At 46.5% G+C, this 21,471-nt stretch overlaps 1 protein-coding gene across 1 annotated transcript; it reads right to left on the bottom strand.

Moving 5' to 3' along the window:
- Nucleotides 1-7,674: 7,674 nt before the first annotated feature.
- Nucleotides 7,675-20,725, bottom strand: LOC126527323 (arylsulfatase B-like). Its single transcript, XM_072284363.1, has 9 exons — nucleotides 20,657-20,725; nucleotides 16,120-16,279; nucleotides 15,545-15,657; nucleotides 14,757-14,867; nucleotides 13,226-13,363; nucleotides 11,516-11,642; nucleotides 9,231-9,545; nucleotides 8,915-9,085; nucleotides 7,675-7,784 (listed from the first exon to the last, which is right to left on the bottom strand). Exons 1-9 carry the CDS (start codon nucleotides 20,723-20,725, stop codon nucleotides 7,675-7,677), a joined length of 1,314 nt encoding a protein of 437 aa, XP_072140464.1.
- Nucleotides 20,726-21,471: the final 746 nt, after the last annotated feature.

Below are 21,471 nucleotides of genomic sequence, written 5' to 3'. Positions count from 1 at the left end.
CAAGCTCTCGTGGCGGAGGGTTGGCCACGGCAGGCCCATATTATATGATTAATGTCCGCTTGTCTGTCGTGGAACCAGGGGCGGACCTCGGAGTATTCCCCCGGGTTAATGTTTAGAGGTGTGTTGGTATTTCATCCCAGCAACGGTTATTTGCTGCAGATGTCTCCGTCATTTAGAAAACAATGAATAATGTAAGCGCCTCTGCTATGCTACAACAAGGCTTCGAGAATGTTGCTGAGGAATGTAATAATATGAGAGCGCCTATTAATTTAAAGAAACCGTAGATATGTGTTTTGAAAAGTAAAAAGAACCTCTCAAGAATTCCTTTAAACGGTTAATGAAGTAGCACTCTTATCTGTTTTTTATAAGTATATATACACTGGTCTCATATTCAGGAGGGTTGCATTGTGGGCTTGCTAATGCATGTTGAAGGGGTGTAGGTAGCGCGATCAAAAGACGGGACAAAAGAAGACAAACGACACTGTGTGTGTCCCTGTGTGTCTTCTCTTGTCCCGTCTTTTAATCGCGCTGCTGTGCACCCCCTCATATTCAGGTCAACGTTGTCTTGGAATTGTCATGTCAGTTTCAATATCCAAGGGCTGCAGAGTTTTATGTTTGCTGCGCCGTAATGCGAAGTTGTTTTTCTTCAAAAATGAAAAATTTTCTTGGCAATACTTACGTTCGTTCGGTGCTGCGGTATGCCTGCATGCTGTGCGACCCTTCGACGAAATTCGATGCTGAAAAGCTTTAAGAACTGCAGGACCTATAGGTGTTCAATTTGTCATTGGAAATTTCAAACGTACATTTAGTATAACAAGTGCAATGATGTCATTGGGTTGGCCCGCACTTCAAGATCGAAGGAAGACATTGAGGATAAAATTATTTCGCAGTATATTCCACTCAAAAACAGACATAGACCGAAACGGGTATGTTTAAGTTCACCTTACTCATCTCAGCTTTAAAGATATCTCAGCGAATAAATTAAAAAAATTTAACTGCAAGACAGACATTTTTCTTTTCTCTTCTTTCAGAATTTCCTTTCCTTTTTCCAAAAGCAAAAGATACTATAATCTACTACTTTATAATGTTGCAAGATTTACGGCCCGGGATTTATTTGGTTATTTGTTTTTGAAGTGAGTTGCAAATTCTATGTTAGTCATAAATACGGGGTGGTCGCTTTTAGGTTTTACTGAATTTTTAAAAATTGTCTGTTCCACATTACATCATTCTAGTGTTTGAACTAGATTATTCAGAGAGGCGGGCATTAGTTGCGCGAGAAATCGAAGCACATATTCGGCTAATTAACAAAAATTCACCATAAAAAGCCTTAATTACTAAACGGCACATATTGCGAGTTAGGAATTCTAGCCGGTGATTTTTCAAGGCGTATCCACTTCGAATGAATTTCCCGAAAGACGTCAGTTTGGAGATTTACGCCATCAAACTCGCCGTAACAAATCACTGTTGTTCCACTTCCGTTATTTAACAAAATGGTCTTTTGTGCATGGAAGCACAAAAGTAACTGGAACGCCCATGTATTACGCCCCACACATTGAGGAATTACATCTCGTAGCTGGTGTCATCCTGGAAACTCATTTTAAGTAGATACGTCTCGCAAATTCATCGGCTACCTTTACTTAGGCAGCGCGAAATAACACAGACGAAAGCAAAGAAAACACAGACACAGCGCAGACCGGACTGAACTGGAAGGAAGGAAGGAAGAAAGGAAGGAAGGAAGGAAGGAAGGAAGGAAGGAAGGAAGGAAGGAAGGAAAGAGAAAAGCAGAAAGGCACGGAGGTTAACCAGAAAAACGTCCGGTCGGTTACCCTACACCGGGGGAATGGGAAAGGGGAAAACAAAGATGACAGGGAGAGAGAGGAGGGAAGGAAAGAAGGAAATTAGGACTGGACCGGAAAACTTTATTGTGGTCTTGCAGGACTCGTGTCAGTGCGCAGCGGTCGTCTCCCATGCGGTGACCGACAAGGGAGTACCTGGCGGCCACTTCGAGGGCCTGCTTCAAGGGTTGCTGGTCGGATGTGAGCTTCTGAGGGACTTCTCCCACTTGTCCCAGGTAGGGTCGGCAAGAGCGTTTCTACACTCTCAGAGCATGTGTGCGAGTACTTGGTTGCAAAAAAAAAAGAAAGAGAGAAACACTACAGAGCAGGAAAAACGCTGGTTATGCCTGTGATGACTACTGGTTGTCTATTTACACTTTAAATTACCTTGTACTTGGTTGCAAAAGTAAAAAAAATAAAGAGAGAGAAACACAACAGATCAAGAAGAACGCTGGATATATGGAGCGCTGGAAGGACGCCAGCAACCTGCTGTCGTCTATTCTTTTCTTTCTCTCTCAGTCCTCCTACCGCATTTATTTTCCTGCCTGATGTGTTGGAAACGTTTTAGATGCAACAAATTTCATTCAAGTCTGTTAAGTGGTTCTCTAATGCTAACATTTCTGCTTAGCATTGCTCAAACGCAGTGACAAATGCGAATAAGAAACTGGACATACAAGAGTGCTAACTTCAACAAATGGCTTTATTCAAGACAGTTGCACGTATTTATACACGTGCATATCACACTCGCGCGGAAGAAAAAAAAATATTCCATGCGCTCACTATGTCACTTAAAGAAAAGAACGTAGTCCTCTACTTTGTGACATTGCTAACTAAGCGGGGTCAGACACACACTCGGGATTCAAACTTGCTGTTCTTATCCCTTCAATAATAAGTCTATTGCGAGTTCATCTGTGTCTAGAGACAAAAAAAATAAATAAAAGCAAGTCTGAAGCAAACGGTTCACTACAACACGTGCTGCACCTAAGAGTCAGTCAACCATAAGGTTCTTCATTTACACTGTTGATATTTCTCTTAGCCTGTCAATTAAACACGGTCACGTCGGGTTTATACGTAACATACTTTTTTTGCATGAGAGAGGAATTTGACCCGCAATGGCAGCTTAACGTCTGTGCCTTTGCGCTGCTTAGATCGAGGTCGCGGGTTCGATCCCGTTCGTGGCGGCGGCATTTCGTCGAGACCGAAAAATGCTCGTGTGCTTCGATTTGGGTGCTGGCTAAAGAACCGCAGGCTCTTTATAACGCATAACACCATGCCTTTATAACGCATAACATCATGCCTTTATAACGCATAACACTAACGCACAACAAAACACTATGGTGTGCCTCGTACTGACATGATAAATTCCGGAACTGAGACCCGAAATTCAATTTTTTTATGGAGCAATTTGGTAGACTATGCGTAATCTCTGCAGCTATAGCAAACTGGGTTCGGTGCCGCTTGTTATATAATGTCTAAACAGTCTTTTAGTGTATGTCTTAGAAACAAAGTTGAAACCTTACGCTCTTCAAGTGTTCCTTGCCACGGGGCATTTTATGAATAATTCGATACATGCAGTCCTTCCCGCGGAAGCTCCATAAATGGCCTGTGGCATTCATCGTATTTGAGCAGCGAAAGCGGAGGTCGCCCCGAGGTTGCAGCTTCCTCTCAGTCCTCCTCTTTAATGTCCACTTAACCTGTGTTCAATCTGCACCCGCCGTGGTTGCTCAGTGGCTATGGTGTTAGGCTGCTGAGCACGAGGTCGCGGGATCGAATCCCGGCCACGGCGGCCGCATTTCGATGGGGGCGAAATGCGAAAACACCCGTGTACTTAGATTTAGGTGCACGTTAAAGAACCCCAGGTGGTCGAAATTTCCGGAGTCCTCCACTACGGCGTGCCTCATAATCAGAAAGTGGTTTTGGCACGTAAAACCTCATAATTTTTTTTGTTCAATCTGCGATTCCCGAAAGTCCGCAAACCGCCGTGGTTGCTTAGTGGCTTTGGCGTTGCTCTGCTAAGCACGAGGTCGCGGGATCGAAACCCCGACCGCGGCGGCTGCATTTCGAAGGGGGCGAAATGCAAGAAAGAAAGAAAGAAAGAAAGAAAGAAAAACGTCCATGTGCCGTGCATTGGGTGCACGTTCAAGAACCCCAGGTGGTCTGAGTCAATCCACAGTACCCCACTAAGGCGAGCCTCATAACCACATCGTTGTATTGGCAGGTATAAAACTCCCAGAATTTAATTTAATTTTGAGGCCTTCAAGGCTGAAGCTCACTCAATGCCATTGAATCAGTCTGTCAGTCAGTGAGTAAGTCAATCAATCAGCTTTATTTTAGTATCAAATGTACACTGTCACGTATTGTTCTCGTTTCGAAGAACAACTCTAACAAAATTTGGTTTCGTAAACGTTGTTTGGGCACTAAAGTTAATCTCTCTCTCACAGAACGTTTTTTGTTTTTATTTCAGCACAGGATAAGAAAAGTACGTCTTTAAAAGGAATATTTCGTCTTCATAATGGCGCACATTGCGTATAAACAATCGCAAAATGTTTTGTTTCACAACAAAATTTGAATATATCCTCTGTTAAAAGACATTGGCGCTAAGAACTTAAATGCCAACTGCGACAAAATTTTGCAACGCGTAAGAAATTCTATACTTTCTGATAGCGTGTAGACATTGAGCAACCTTCATCCGAAATTTCATGTTTGAAATACGAGCGGATGCGTCATCAAAGGCTCACAAAAAAAAAGACGTTTCCGATGCCCAAACTAGGAAAAAAAATAGGAACGCCGCCAGTACTACTTGCCGAAAGTGACGCGTGACCCGGAAAATTGAGAACCAAGGAGGCTTTCTTGACAAGACCTCTTTGATTAGGCGGTGCCAACGGCGGGCTAAGAAAAAAAAAACTCGGAGACAAAGTGCTGTAATTTGCGTCATACGCGCTAACAACGAGCTGCGTGAGTCGCCTACTTAGTTACTACTGCAGGGCTGCTAACAAGAAAATCGGGCAATTACCAGTCTTGCAGCTCTGCCAAGGTTGCTTCGACGCTATATACAATCGAACGCCTTTATAACGCAGTGCTTGGGGTCTTCGAAATCATTCGTTATAAAGGTAACTTCGTTGTAAAGGTCCCGTACCGCACGGCTCACAATACAACTAGGACATCACTATTTTTTTCCTTTTACGGGTAATTTCGTTGTAGAAGCATTCGTTGCAGATGCGTTCGGCTGTACTATTGCACATCTACAACCACGTTAGCCAGAGTTATATTTCGTGGCACTTGGCCTTTAAGTGGATCACCGTCGGTTGAAAAAAAAAAACTATTCTGTAGCAGTTTTTTTGAGGCTACGTATATCAAGGCTTCGTGGGAATTCGGCCTGTACGACAATCTGGTGTTCCGCAAACCTTTGTGAATCACTGTGCACTCATGGTATGTTAAAGTTGGAGGGTTTTTAGCTTCGCGTATACACGTAATACGAGAGCATCGTGTATACCGCAATACCGCGGACGCGCACCCGAAACCAGTAGCAAGTGACGTCATGCGAAGTTGCAATCGCTTCAACGTATATCACACCGCTACCTCGGATATATATATGGCGGTGCGCGCGGGTGCTCCGAATCTCGGAGGCTATGCAAGGCTCATAGCTACGCCACAAAGGTGCGGCAGCGCCGCCGTCATAACATTGGCCGGTTAACAACAACAACAAAAAAAGTTCTGCTCAAATTTTGATTTTGTGAGGGTTTTTGTCTATCGTTTGTGAACCACCCTCGTAAATGTCGTAGCCACTATGGTACGGTTGCCCTACTAGGCAAGGACAGTTCTGGTAGGGCATGGGTACGGTTTCCCTACTCAGCAAGGACAGTTCTGGTACGGCGTGGGTGTCACGCCCACCCATGGAGACCATAGGCAGCTATGGTGTTCCGGGAATCCCCGTTCGTCGGTATTGTCGTTGCTTTGTGATGGAGAAAGGACGGTGCGGTAATTGCTTAGCTTCTCCAAGAGCTTGTCACGCTCCTGAAAAGAAAAGAAAAACAGTTATGCTGATCCAACTCACAATTCGGAATTTATGTGTAGCGGAGTTTAAGAGAAGCGGTTAATTAAACGCTATACAAGTAAATGGGATGCCTACAAATGCGTTGTGATTATTCTGCGACGTGTAATCTCGTGCAGTGTTCAAGTTCATGCACTGCACCGTCCACAAGCTGTGCCGAAATTGAAATACAATAGTTAGGTTACGCTAGCTATAGATTTAGATTAAGTTAGTCAGGCTAGATCTAAGCGGACGCACACTGTCAGGCGTCGACGAAGCGATGCAACCTGTCTGCCTTTCCTGCGAATAAAATTCCTCTCCATCTCAGCGACTGTCGGTGGGGACGAAAGAGACGGCTGATGCTTGTGGGAGGAAAAATGGCGATGAGAGGTGTGTGCATGGAGAATTACGTACGACACATATCGAAAACGACTGAAGGTTCGGAAAGTTGGTGAGGATTCATTTGCGCGAAAGGCATGGCGTGCAGAGACAGACACAAGTAGAACGCGTTGCCGTTTGGGCTTCTCTTTTCGTGCCATGAACGCGCCTAAATGCATTCAAGCATCCTATACCCTTATACCATTGTTATGATTTAAGGATCTTATACCCTTAATATATATGCCATTCTTAGACTCTATGTACCAACTAGCCCTGCAGAGAGTTTTAATCAGTTTTTAATCCTATACCCCTTGAGTTACAGTGGCGCATAACCATTCTGGAGGATTGTTCAAGAATGGGCACATAACCAGTGGTAAATACCCAATGGCCTAAGAACGGGACAGTCGAATTCATATATATACATTATTTTTTCAATCAAAGAGGATGTTCATTATCGTGCGCGATAACATTAAGAGGTATGCGTGTATTAGGGATATATGTGAGGCGGCGTGATATGTACAAATTTTATGTCGTAATTTCTTTTGTTTCAATATGAAGGACAGAGGTGCGCTCACTGGCACTAATTAGCCGGTTTGCCGCGGCCCGGCTCGCGTGCCCATCAAACGAGAATTGAAAGACCGAGAACCACCAACTAACAGCCCACGCAGTACAACGGGGAGGCTTGGCAAAGGAAGTTTCGCTTTCGAGTGAACTCCCAGACAGCAGGGGGAATCGGGGCTTTCTTTGTCTGCCCTTCGAAATACGGTGCCTTCCGAAATAATGCCAACAATGGCCTTGCGCGGGTAATCCTGGAACATCCCAGCCGCGGCAGCCGCATCTCGATGTGTGTGTGTGACGGTGGGGACGGGGAGGGGGCGAGGGGAGTGAAACTATTAGAGGTTGGATTGCGCAACATTTTTACGAGACACACAGAAGAGACACACACCACAGAGCGCTGTCTGAGCACTGTCTCTTCTGTGTGTCTCGTAAAAATGTTGCGCAATCCAACCTCTAATATGCTATACCAACACGCCCAGTCGTCAACCTTGGGGAGTGAAACGCAAGAACCTCCCTAGCTCCGTGCATTGGGTGCTAGTTAATGGTACCCGAGTGGAAAATAATTATTCCGGAGGCCCTCTCACAAAGGCTGCACCTTGGCACGTGAATTTCCCCAGAAGGCAAATCGCGGAGTAAAAAGAAAGAAGAAAACCTCGTGATGGGATGACGCAATATTGGCGGTTTCGCACGGGTCGCTGACTATGTCGAACATGAAGACGCTCTCGTAAGGATCTAAGTTGCCAGACTCCTCCGCGTCGCGGCCACACTGCAGTGCGGCTTGTTCGCGCCAATCCGGCAGCGGGGTCAACGGCGCAGAGCGCCCTCCCGTGGCGTTGAGGGCGGCCTGCAGCGCTTGCCAGGCCGCCGACGCCCTCATGAGGGCGTCCAGGTCGAGGCCTTCCGGTGGTTGTCCCTGCGGCAGCGCCACCTGCTGGTCGAGCGACGGGTCCGAGGGTCCCTCGAGTCGCTGTATGAGCTTGTATCTGCGCGAAAGCGAGTTATGATGACGTAGGCGATCCCAAAAATTAAGATCGTGGAGTTCCAAAGGCCAACCTCAAGAAAATTTCGGACCGCGTAACAAGGCTATTTTCATCTATGGTACATACACTCTTAGGTGTGAAAGCCTAAATTTTGTTATGTCCTTTCGCGCTCATGACGAGGTGCGGCCGTTCCACGGGGGCGGCCCATTTCGGTGTCATTTTTTTCGGCCATGCGTAATCTTTGTGCCAAGAAGCGAGTTGTATCGTTGTCATATATAGTGTACTCGTTTTCCTTTCTCCCCCCCCCCCCCTTTTTTTTTTTCAGGCATGCACGCAACGCACGTGGTACCCGCCTCTAGCTCTCACCGCTGTTAATGCTTCTGTCTGTAACTGATGTGCCTGTAACTTTAGGAAGCCATGCGCGCGATCAGAATCAGTCGCAGCTGTCGCAGTAACGGAACGAACCAGCGTTTCATGACGTCATGACGCATCCGCATGCTGGCTAACCAATACCGAAACTGTAATCAAGTAATATAGTCAATTATTTGTGTCGATCTGACCCTTCCCACTACACTCTTTTCTGTGCCTTTGTTTACTGCACAAAAATTGAGCAATCGAAAATTTCAGTAGTCCTTTAATGTAGCGAAGTATTGCTGCGCCACTTGTCCTGCACTGGGTGAATGACGGCTGTTGCATGCGAGATATTGGTGCGCATGCACCTTTGTGTATTCTTTAAAAATTATTTTGTGTGTGTGTCTTTGTGTGCTAAGGTATATGACACACAGGAGGCTTCAGACAGAATGACGCGAACCAACGCTGACAATACACATGACTTGTGGTCGCAAGTAAAATGTCTCGTGATCAGATATCACAGAGGCTCATATGACACGCGAGAGGCTTCAAAGAAGAAGTTTCGCGAACAGGCACAAGCACTGTATAGCTACGCTCGCTGCTCCGGGCCCTATCTTTAAAGCAATCGTCCTAGGTGACGGACGGGCGGGTTTCCTCGTTGTGTAGGCATAAAAATGCTTACGCATTTAAAAAAGGAAAGCGGAGAGAGTGGTCTGAGACAAAAGTCCTCTAGCCGATATTGGCAACTTAGCACAAAAGCAACGAAGTAAAATCAAAAGAACATTTCGCCTGTGACGCAAATTTCCGTTCTTGCCTGCCAGAGATGATGGCCGACAACTGATCCGGCTCTTCGAGCTGCAGGAGTGCCTCGTAGCGTCCTTCGCCTTCTCCCGTAGACAGCTCATCCCATAGGTCCGTGCCGTCTATATCGCCCAGCTCCGACACATTGCCACCTTGCAGAAACATAAAGAAGCATGAATGCTTGTAAATAATGGTGGGGACACAAGAGTGGGAGAAACTAACTACATATTCAATATATGTCCGATAGGGAAGGGGGGGAGGGGGGGTCGGTGTCTGTTTCGTATACGTGTACCCTACCTGCGGCTGCGTAGAGAGTGGGACCCCAGTCCACGGCGTGCACCACCTGCTGGGAGGGCGGTCGCGGTAGACTGTCTCGGAGGCTGGCTGACCACAGCAGCGCCGACGTCCGCACGCCGCCTTCCCAGGCGCCTTCCTTGGTGCCCCGCAGAGGCCAGTTGTTGCCCCCGTTCGGGAGCTCGCTGGCCCCCGTTGCCAGCGGTCCCGCGCCATTGTCGCTCACGAAAACCACCACGCTGCGCGAGAGCATGTCGCGCGACTGCAGCGCCGCCAGCACCTGCCCCACGGACTCGTCGAGCAGGTCCAGGGCGCCTGCGCATGCGCATTAAGTGAACGTTACACAGACATTTAAGTTTAGTAATTTAGTAAGCTATTAAACTACCTTTCTAGAACGGGGAATTAAAAAAAAAATCATTCTTACCGGGAGAACATCGAGGCTTTTTAAGCTTATAAAGAGACGGGACGTAAAATCGAAAGACCGGACCACACTAAAGGCACTAAGACATGCCCTCAGACCACACCAGCGCTGGTGGCGCCATGCTACGACGCAGAATCCAACGAGAAGGCGTAATGCCTTTATCGCAGAGACACGATCTGTGCGGCTTAGCTGACGGCGTAAATTTGTCGCCAGCAACGAAATCCTCATGTGTAGAGGGTCCAGTCGAGTATAGCAGCAGGAAACGCAACGTTTCCAACGCATTTGTTGTTGCGCTAGAAAAATGGTGCTGCAATTTCCGTTACTTCCGTTCGTATCTCCGATGTTCCTGTATACCATGAAATGTAATGAGCGTTTTAGCCACCAAGAAGGCTCGAACTCTAATAGTCCGAAGGTCGCCCTACAGTTCCTGCACGACTCCAACTTCATTTACACAGTAAAATAATTTACACCCGTAAAAGGAAATAAGAGTGTAAATAAATCTATAACTCGCAGCCTTACATTCTTTTTGGGTGTAAGGGTGTGAGCTATAGACAGATTTACATCCTGATTCACTTTTAAGGGTCTAAATTATTGGGTGTAAGGGCATGTGTTATAGTCTGGTTTAACCCTCATTCACTTTTAAGGGTGTGAATTACTGGGTGTAAGGGTGTGAGGTATAGACTGATTATATACCCTCCCTGCTGAAAAATCCATATACCCTTTAACTCCTATATTCAATAATTCGATATGATGCAAGTAAGATCCCACACAAAAATTTTTATATATCATATGACGTTATTGGATATATAGGAGTTAAGGGGAATACGGGTTTTTTTCAGTAGGGCTTATTCACTTTTAAGGGTATATATCATTGGGTGTAAGGCTGTGATACGTAGACTGATTTACACACCCTTATTGACCTTGAAGGGTCTAAATTAATTTACTGTGTACGGGACATCATAAGCCTTCGGAGAAGCCCCGCCTGTGCAGAGCGCTTAATACAAAAAAGCGCTCCTATTTTCTTGTTCCAAAGTCTACAGGTATTAGTGATACTTTATGAAAAGCCTTAGTGAATATATGCGCTTGCCTGTGGGCCTATGTGGCTCTTGCGTGTTTGAGTGACTAGTATGCCACATTTCAGACCTAACACCAACACCTGAGGTAGCACTTCAGGCGAGCATGCAGCCCCGCTACCACCTCCAACTTTTTATTAAAGCTAACGAACTCCCCCTAAAGAGAATCATTAAGTTAGTTTACCCTGCTCAGGTATTCGTTCAGGGCTTCATGTTTTGGTAGAGAGGACGCTTTTGTTACTAGTGAAGATAGAAAGGCCCAATTTCCTTTCTTTTTTTAATTTCGCGCTGGAACTTAAGTGCCTATACGTCAGTGTCAGGGCACGGATTTCAAGATGTTCGATTCTATTCGGGCCCTTTCTTTCCGCAGGAAAAGTTATTGGAACTAGTGAAATTGAGCAGTTCGTTCCTTAAGCGCGTAACGTGGTGTTTCATTAACAGTACGCAATTAACAGAACCTCTCTGTCGAGAAACTACAAAATTACGTCCCCGGCGACGCGGTGTATAAGCGCTCACCAGCGAACATGCGTTGCTTCCCGTCTCCTCCTATATTCCTGATGCCGTCCACGCGCAATGGGCACCATCACGTGATGAACACGTGACGGGCGCCGTCTGCTATCACGCGTGCTTTATCTGGACATTGTCGATTTCCGCCAAGTCATCGAATTCGCAATCCCGTCCGCTCCGATTGGCCCAGAGAGATCTGCTATGCAACGGCCTCTCTGATTGGCTCAGAATCGGCGCCGTTGCCAAATCGTAGATAAGACAGTAAACGCGCGGTCGCGATATCTCACCGGCCAACAGGGTGCGGTTGCGTTGCGCGATGTAGGCGAACTTGTCCACGTTCTCCCGGGGCGCCTCCGCGGTGCAGTTGTCGCAAGTGGCGTGCACGGCCTCGTGACTCACGTAGAGGAACAGCGGCTGCGAGCCGGGGAACAAGGAAACGCGTCGTCATTGTTCCAGCGGCGTCTTCATTTACGTATTCTCACGATGCTGGCAGCGAGCTTCGGGGCTTAGACGTCCAGTTATAAGTAGTGGTTGGGTGTGCCTTGGGCAGGGATGAATTAAACGTAAATGTATCAAGACAAACAAAGCCACACTGAGGAAGCATTCTCCCCGCATGAAATTCTTCATTAAAATGCGGCGAAAAGTAGCCTGTTAAGCAGACGGCAGGAGTAAGAATGCAGTTTCTGCGAGCTTGTCGTTCGCACTTGGTGAAAGCGTTGATGCTGAAAGACGTGGGCACTGTGGTATAGAAGATACGTAATAAGCAGGGATAAAGTGCCTCAGACAGGCTGGCTGACGCTTCGATATATAGGTGGACAGCCTATGTGACGCACTTTATCCATAGCTGCTTACGTAGCTTCTATACCACAGTGGGCTGAACTCCATCTGACGGCCACCTTCGTGATTTTCAATTGCGAGGACGAAACTCAAAAAAGGAAGGCGTACTAAATCAAAGAAAAATATTTATGTCAGGTAATCGAGGGAAAATGAACGAAAAATGACCTTTTTTTATAGTCACGTATACATTCATATCATTCTAGTTATCCGTTCGTATAAATCCTTTTTCACGACTTCGGCATTCCGCGCCTGTTGCCTGTCGCGTGATGATTCAACACCAGCTGGTCGGTGAACTGGCTTGTGGGGTTCACTGCCAAAGCAAGATGCGCATAAACTAAAGAAAGTGGGTGCCGTGTGTTTTAGAATAAAGCTCGGTTGGTATTTATATATAACGTCCGCCTTACTGTGCAATCAAACCCGATTACAATGTACACTAGCCCACGAATTAGGGACTATAGTGAAACAAGCTGTGTATTTTTTTTTTTACTTACACTCACGCAATATAACTGCATGGTTGTCTGATATAGTCATAGAATGGGTACCACTTTCCGAAGGAAGATAAACGAAGTCGATGACAGCAAAAGAGAGGGGCGGTTTCCTTTTCCACCCTAAGCAATCGATAATTTTTGCAGGGCAGTCTCATCTACTATGCTGGCTATCGGTCTGAGTAAGGTGCAACATATTGCATGAATAGATGTTCTTTTTAACAAAGTACTTCTCAAGGTACCTTGTTTCTCTTGCCTAATTTTTGTCGATGCTCCCATTGATGTGGTGTTAAAGTTTGTACATAATGCACAATGCCACACTCAATTTCGGTTTGACTTGTCATTCTGGTAATCTGGCATACACTCTGGCATGTATTTTTTCTCTCTCTCTCTCTCTTTGTTGAAATCATTAGTATTATCATGACATTGTCGCAGAGTTTTATTGACATTGATCTTATCCTTCAGCAACGGAAAATTGTCGCTGTGTACCTTTATACGGCTTGTCTTATTTGGCTCCTCTCAAAATTTGTATCTTTTCTGACATTTAGCACATTGCCTGTATGCATCCCCTAATCTCGCGAACATGCCCTCCCTCTTATGGTTTCCGACACGACTGACAGTATAGTGACAAACTAAAAATATAGTAAATATCTGTTGACTGACCGACCGACCGACCTTTTGAACGTCGTGCTCGGCAATAATCTGCGTGGCCCGATGAGTGAACGCGTGGGTGGAGTAGATCCCGCTCAGGTTGGTCACGGGTCGTATAGAATGGCCGACGTTGTACCAGAGGTCAACGCCGCAGTGTCCTTCCTGCGTCAGGCCAAACCGTCAGGTTGAACAGCATCCGTGACGAACGTGCAGGGAAGAGTAGAGCAAAATGAGGGAGAAGCTGTCCGCTTCTTGAAAGAACGTTTCCAGGTAGTCCAGTATGATGCAAAGGTACACTGGGCCCAGTTTTGGGACCATATAAACAGGTCCGAACATATTTAAAACACCCCATTGTAGCGCTGTGTCTTATGGCTGCTGAGTCAGATCCCTCGGCTTTGATCTCACTGCAGCTTACGTCACTGTCATGGACGTCGGTGGCCTCATGCACGAGTCCATGATGATGGGGATAATGATTTCTAATGGCATTTCCTTTGATATGGGGCGGCGACAATTAGGCACCTAGCCTGCCTGATCTAATCGCGTTTTACTACATCTATCGCCGCGCAGCATTTATACACATCTCTACTATATCTTCTCTCCCCTTGTTAAAAACATCTATCTCTATATTGTGACGGTATACGTACGCCTGCAACGACCCAGGTTCCATCTGAACACTGCTTTTCTTTATTAACCATTACCCCGAACGTCTCTTCCTTATCAGCTTATCTCAACCACTGACCAAGTAACTCTCACATCAGCTTTGAAACCCAGCGTTTTTGGAAGGTGGACGATCTCTATGCACCTGGCTGGAATCGACTGGTCGACTCACTCCTGTGTTCGCCGAGTGGTCGACTAACTCAGGCACAGCGTTACCTATAACTGTCAGTGAGCCCCCACTGAACCCAAGAGATTGTAAGTCTCAGTCGAACAGGAGTCTGAGTAGGCGCGAGTTCAAGCCTGAGTGAGTCGAGGTGGCTCGGCGTAAGTGCGAGCGCGAATCGGAGTGAGTCGATGTGAGTTCACATGGGCTTGAGTTGGAACGAGTACGAGTGATTGGGAGCTTGGGTGGGCCTGAGTGAGCTCAAGTTGGAATCGCTGCAGTTCACTATTCTAGTTATTTTTAAGTCGGTGATACTTTACACGAGGAAGAGCCCACGCGATTCTATGCGAGTATCATTATGTGCATCCACGAGCGAGTTCGAGGTCATGCTACTTATTACTGTCCGCTTTTGGGAGTAATTATTGGGTTGGCAATATTAAAATTTTCTGCATCTATTAAGTTGTATAGCCAAAATTCATTTGTGCACCATGTTTTTTGTGTGGTCCTTTATAATATGATAATACTTCCTTTCTTGATATACGGACCCTCGAAAAGTAGAGCAAGGTTCAAAATGCGCGGCAAACGCTGGCCTTAAGCAGCCAACACCCGAAAGTGTGCCCCCCTCCTACTCCGCGAAAAAATTTTCAACTGATGTTATCGGGTTAAGGGTCGCTTCGCGACCGGCTCTGACCAAACTGTACTTTATTTATTTATCTTTTTTTTTCGGCGACTCACCCATGCAACGCTGTGGTTGAAGTAGAAGCCTCCGAAGTTGTAGTAGCCGAAGAACGTGTCGAAGCCTCGCCAAGTCGGTGTGTACTCGACGCTCGAGTATCCCAGGTGCCACTGCGTGTTACATGCGTCATTCGCCCTCATAGGTCATTTGTTATCTTTGTGTTAGGCGAAAACGTTGAACCGTCAGAAAAAAATCAGCTGGAGGAAATGAGTGATACAATCGTTTGAGTGGCAGATTGGCTAGCTGGCTGGCTAGCTGACAGACGGACGGGCGGACGGTTGGTCGGTCGGTCACAAAGCCCATCAGCCATTCAGCCGATCAGAGATAGATAGATAGATAGATAGATAGATAGATAGATAGATAGATAGATAGATAGATAGATAGATAGATAGATAGATAGATAGATAGATAGATAGATAGATAGATAGATAGATAGATAGATAGATAGATAGATAGATAGATAGATAGATAGATAGATAGATGATAGATAGATAGATAGATGATAGATGATAGATAGATAGATGATAGATGATAGATAGATGATAGATAGATGATAGATAGATGATAGATAGATAGATGATAGATAGATAGATGATAGATAGATAGATGATAGATAGATAGATGATAGATAGATAGATAGATAGATTTGCCACTCATTTTCTTTTCGGAACACTTCGATAGTGATTACATGATTGCAATTTATATATTTGCGTGCTTACGTTTGCCACAACCAGCGCACTTACAACAGCCTATGTACTGGTAATGCATATCATGCGGAGTTATATACCTTGCCCACGAGGTGCGTGCTGTATCCGAGGCGCTTCAACCTCTGCGGCAGCAGCTCGAAGCGCAGCGACAGGGACTGCTCCGAGGCAGGCGGATACGCCTTGTAGCCCACGTCTGCGATGAATCGCGCGTGAGGGTCAGCGACCATGTGATAATTGGCAGTAAGCCAGTGGGTTAACATGCAGTAGAGAAAATACAATTTAGACAGATCAGTGAGGTGAGTGAGTGAGTGAGTGAGTGTGTGTGTGTGTGTGTGTGTGTGTGTGTGTGTGAGAGAGAGAGAGCGGCCAGTACCAATCTCCTACGGACGAACGGCACTGCAAGTACCAGATTCGTTTGATCGTTGAGAAACTTGGCCTTATCACCTCTTTCTCGCCAAAAAAAAGAAGGCATTTTTTTAACAATGAGAATATTTCACACGTAACGAAGAAGCGGAGAGTCACTGTGTTTGACCTCTCTCTCTCTTACCAACAGTCTTCACTACATATCCTCGCTATATACCCATTTTTCCTGTATCTTATGTTGCACCTCTTAGTTCACAAACACGCACCCTGCGTACGTAAGTTCGAAGCTTACTCGTGCGAGCCGGGTACACGGACGCCAGCAGGGCCGTCCTCGAGGGCGTGCACGTGGAGGCCGAGTAGTGGCGCTGCAGTATGACGCCGGTGGCCGCCAGGGCATCGAGGTTGGGCGTCGGGATCTGGCGAGACCCGTGGAAGCTCACATCGTTCCAGCCCTGCACGTCGGAAGTGTTCGGATAAATACGTTGGGTCAGTGTGCCGATGATGGTGTGTGTATCATCTCATATGAGTCTTCAAAGCAGTGAGCGAACGAAGGAAGCTAGCCTCGTGCTGGAACCAGCGTTCGGACAATGGTATAGCTTGTTGGACACCGTTGACTACTTGGTACCTGTCTTCCCGTGAAGCCCTTTTTCTTGTTTGGATCATTATATCAGGGTTTCACGTTTTGAACGACCGTAGCTTGAGCAAGTTAATTGGTTGGGGTTTGTGTTACTAAACTCAGGTGTCCAAACACGGGTACAAGTATGAAGGAAAAGGGCAACACAAACCTTGACTATAATGTGTTGCAATTTTACTCTCCGCTTGTGTGCCTTCGGTAACACGAGTGTTCCACGGGAAGTCTAGCTCGCGCTGATCGGCCGTTGTCACCAGTTTAATTAGGACCGCTTAAGGACAGTTGCCGCGCAGCCAAAGATCATTTGCCCCTGTCCTACATACGTTACCCGAAACCACCCAGAAAGACAAGGTTGTCAATGTCAGATGCCCCTAAATGTATGCGTGCCTTGTAGAAATTCACGCCGGGTGCCCCCGACGAGAGTCATCATCAGCCTGGTTACGCCCACTGCAGGGCAAAGGCCTCTCCCATACTTCTCCAACTACCCCGGTCATGTACTAATTGTGGCCATGTTGTCCCTGCGAACTTCTTAATCCCATCCGCCCACCTAACTTTCTGCCGCGCCTTGCTACGATTCCCTTCCCTTGGAATACAGTCCGTAACCATTAATGACCATCGGTTATCTTCCCTCCTCATTACATGTCCTGCCCATGCCCATTTCTTTTTCTTGATTTCAACTAAGATGTCATTAACTCGCGTTTGTTCCCTCACCCAATCTGCTCTTTTCTTATCCCTTAACGTTACACCCATCATTCTTCTTTCATAGCTCGTTGCGTCGTCCTCAATTTAAGTAGAACCCTTTTCGTAAGCCTCCAGGTTTCTTCCCTGTAGGTGAGTACTGGTAAGACACAGCTATTATACACTTTTCTCTTGAGGGATAATGGCAACTTGCTGTTCATGATCTGAGAATGCCTGCCAAACGGACCCTAGCCCATTCTTATTCTTCTGATTATTTCAGTGTTATGATCCGGATCCGCAGTCACTACCTGTCTTATGTAGACGTATTCCCTTACGTATTCCCTGTCGCCTAAATGAGAGGGGACCTCGAATTTATTTCTACAAGGAAGGTTTACCTCGGGAGCTTCTAAGTGCATGGAAACAAACGAGAAATATGTCTTCTCTTTCCATACACTGCGGCGATTCTGACGAAGTTTGTCGCGTCTAAAAGAAAAAAAGTTCAAATATGCCGAGCGGCTATAAGAAGCAAATGCTTAATTTATGTCATTTTTTGTTGAAAAATAATAGACAACCGCAGAATGTCAAAAGTAAATTAAGGTATCAAGTATACACAACTCTGTAACTAGGCGATAAAGAAAAAAAGATTATAAAAAAAAGATCATCACCATGCGTGGTACACACTGCGCCTATTAAAACACCTGCATCTGACGATACTGGACAGAGACTGGCAAGAAAGATTCGCGTCCACAAATGTGGACGCCGTGCATTGATACACGCATGTCGCGTGTTTCATGTGGACGATGCGCGCGGGCGCCCCGACGAAGGCGACGGACGCGTGCTGGCTGTCGAGCTGTCGGCCGAACTGGCCAGCGTTGCAGTTATCCCTTGTAGATGTACTTTGTAAATAGTCTCCAGTTCTTAATCCTTTGTTGGCGTAACATTTTGGCCCAACATACTCACAACGTCGTCAGCCAGGAAGAAGATGATGTGTGGAGGCGCGGAAGCCTCGCTCGAAGTTGACGGCCGGGATATCCCCAGGCACGCGCAGACGACGGCGCTGCTTCATCAAACGAGAGAGAGGGAGGGAGAGAGGGAAAGAAAAGAGGTACAGTAACATCGCCTGGAAGCTGTCAGGCTTCTGCCCGTCTTTTAAGGGTCTTCCCTATGGTACGCATAAGCCGCGTTTGCTACGTGCGATGGAATTCAAGAATAACTGTAGCGAAACCTGACTTTGGCTGAACTGGCAGCTCCTGCCACGAATCCGTGCGTTCTTTTCACTTCCACCGAGAGGTGAAGGAGGTGTTTTCCACAAACTTTTTGTGCGCAAACAAACAGACAAAGAAGAGGAGCAACACAAGGACGAGCGCTCGTCCTCGTGTTGCTCCGCTTCTTCGTCCCTGTTTGCGCACAAAAATTTTTTAAAAAATGAATCTGTTCCAACTAGGCCGACTCGCAGTTATGCTTCAGGTGTATTTCTTTTCTTTTTTGTCGATATATTAGTATTAAAAACATATATTTTTGCAAGCTTTTCGCGACGCATCCACTCGCATTTTAAATGCAAAATTTATCCCGCAGGCTTCCCTACATCTTCAATACTTCTTTTTGGGCGCGATAGTTCATCTTGAAACATATGGTAACAGCGTAAACAGACGACCACAAGAAGGGAGACACGTACACGCAAGCGCTTGTGTGTGCGTATGACATCTGCATTTGGATCTCGGGGTACCAACACAAACGTTTGGCCCGGATAGCCCAGGCCGCAATCTCCACTATCGATCGCCACTTATCGACGCTTGGCCTATCCTTATCAGCAGAAAAATCAGCCTTCATGCTTTTCCCGGGAGTGAGACGCAAGTAAACACGTCTGACGCTGAATATCAGAGGGCATTCAATTCTTCGTGCAACTCATGTTCGATTCCTGGGCGTCACCATCGACAACAAGCTACTATGGCGTGGTGCGGTCGAAAGTGTTGTGGCTGCATCAGTGCAAAGAATCAACGCACTTCGTCGATTGGCAGGTGTACGTTGGGGAAACAATCCTATATCCATGCTTAAACTGAACGCTGCACTGATAACAAGCCGCATTCTCTATCAGCTCCCTCTGATATCACCGTCATCGAGTCAATTCGAGCGCTTGGAGGCAGTGCACAGAAAGGGACTTCGCTTGGCGATGGGAGTGGCACACCCCTGATCTCAACTCGAAGGAGGATCAGGCGGAACAATTGCCGGCTATGTATGCCAGGCTAACCCCGCCTGCTTCAACATCACCACCACCACCACCACCACCTCCCTTCTGGTGGTCGTCTGTTTTGCGCTGTTATACCCATATGTTCCCTACCTCAACCCTATACCTTAAGTTAACGCTTTTTACGCAGTCCAAAATTTCGTTGCAGTTTAATTTACTTTGGTGCACTACTGTTTCGTGCGTAAGTAAAGCTACGCGCGGTGGCGTCTGAAACGAGTTGGCGCCTGTATCTAGCGATCACGCCTCGCCTTGCAAGCGGAATAAAGCAAACGCCGGGCGTCTCGCTTGTGCTTTCTCCCGCTTTGATGTGATGCGCTAGCCTTTCCCTTGAATTCGCCAAAAGCTAGCTGTTCACTTGAATTGATTGAATTGTTCACGACCCGCCGTGGTTGCTCAGTGGCTATGGCGTTGGGCTGCTGAGCACGAGGTCGCGGGATCGAATCCAGGCCACTGCGGCCGCATTTCGATGGGGCCGAAATGTGAAAACACCCGTGTAGTTACAGTTAGGGGCACGTTAAAGAATCCTAGGTGGTCGAAATTTCCTGAGTCCTCCACTACGGCGTGCCTCATAATCAGAAAGTGGTTTTGGCACGTAAAACCCCATAATTTAATTTAATTGTTCACGTAACCTCTTGTCGATTATACATTTCATTTTTTTTTTTTTTGCGCAAGTAATGTTCGCCTCTTCGAGTAGACCAGCTCATGGACTAGAATTCTGTTATCTGCCACAGGCACATAAAAAAAAAAAAAATTTTGAAAGTGTTGGCTGAAACACCCGGTACGTCGCAGTATGTTGCTAAAATAATCACTCGTGTTCACTTACGTTTAGAGAACGTATATACAACAGCATTTGCGTCGCGCGTGTAGTCTGGTTGGCCAAGACACTTTCGCTACAAAATCCACTACAAGGTTCAAGAATTTTCTGATTCAACATTTTTGTCTTGCGCCGAATAGATACCTAATAGCAGGGAAAATCCGATGAAAGGTGGTCACCGGCAAAACAACAACAACAAAAACAAAATAGTGCATACGCCTGACAATAGTTCCCGAAATAATTGAATTGTCAACAGAACTGCCCCTCCACCGTGACGTGACGGAAATGAGAGATCGCAATCCCTTGTGCATGTTCGCACAAACTGTATTCGAGTTGGACAGCGGTGTATTTGCCACCGCATTCTTAGGCCGTCGCCGACCTGTGGCCTGCCTTTCGTGAATTCGGGCTCTCTAAATGAGAGAAGGTATATAAAGATTCGAAGGAGCTACGAATTCAGTTACTCTGTCGTTAGAAGCACGCTGATAGTCTTGCGAGCCTCCTTGTTCCATGAACCAGACACGCGACGACATAGTCAGAAGGAGAAAAAAAGACGCACTGTCGCACGTATGATAGCGCCATTTCGTACGCCTTTACCTGATGAAAGCATTGTTGAACATCGCACGTTCGAATTACAGGAGCTTCCAGAGGACGGGTTCGAGCACGTCTCGTTGTCTGTGCAACCTTCAGGTAAGTGTACGGCACGGCCTGGATATCTGCATGCGTCCAGGTCACTACAATACTGACCAAAAGTCGTCTGACGCGTTCGGGCGAGACGCACCGGTCCCTGACACTAAGAGGACGCCGGGTTCGCTGGGCGACAGTCTATGCTGTGCAGACGGCAATTTGTAGCCTCTACGCTCTCGTTTGTCAGGTTTCTTTGCTTTCTTTCCGTCCTTCCATTCGCGACTGCAAAGGGTGCATTCTGACAAAAAGAAAAAAGGAAAGAAAGACACGCTCATGTACCATGATTGAAGTGCGCGTTAAAGAACCTATCGGTGGTCAAAATAGCAGTGCCCTCTCTCTCTCTCTTATTTCCTTCCTTATATTTGTAAAAGAAAAGGAAAGAAAGAAAGAAACAAACAAATAAAATAAAATAAAGGATGAAGAAACTGAGACTTCCCTCATATATCGTGTGTGTGTGTTGCTCATGGGACGTTGCATTCCCCATAAATCCATCTATCTGCCCTCCCCCTTCTCTCTCTTCTAGAATAGGAGCAGAAGTAAAGCTTAGCTCCTGCGTCACGTGCAGCGCTCGACGCAATAGCGTCAGTGACCG

The sequence above is a fragment of the Dermacentor andersoni genome, chromosome 9 (genome assembly GCF_023375885.2).
Source record: "Dermacentor andersoni chromosome 9, qqDerAnde1_hic_scaffold, whole genome shotgun sequence".
Classification (NCBI taxonomy): Eukaryota; Metazoa; Arthropoda; class Arachnida; order Ixodida; family Ixodidae; genus Dermacentor; species Dermacentor andersoni.
This window is presented reverse-complemented; position numbering and strand designations above follow the sequence as displayed.

Bases quoted from the DNA above. Each gene is read 5' to 3' on its own strand.
- LOC126527323 (XM_072284363.1), bottom strand. From the start codon at position 20,725: ATGTCGTCGCGTGTCTGGTTCATGGAACAAGGAGGCTCGCAAGACTAT. The intron at 16,280-20,656 runs GTAACTGAATTC...TCCGACGTGCAG, and splicing joins AGCGTGCTTCTAACGACAGA to GGCTGGAACGATGTGAGCTT. The intron at 15,658-16,119 runs GTAAGCTTCGAA...GATTCATCGCAG, and splicing joins CGTGTACCCGGCTCGCACGA to ACGTGGGCTACAAGGCGTAT.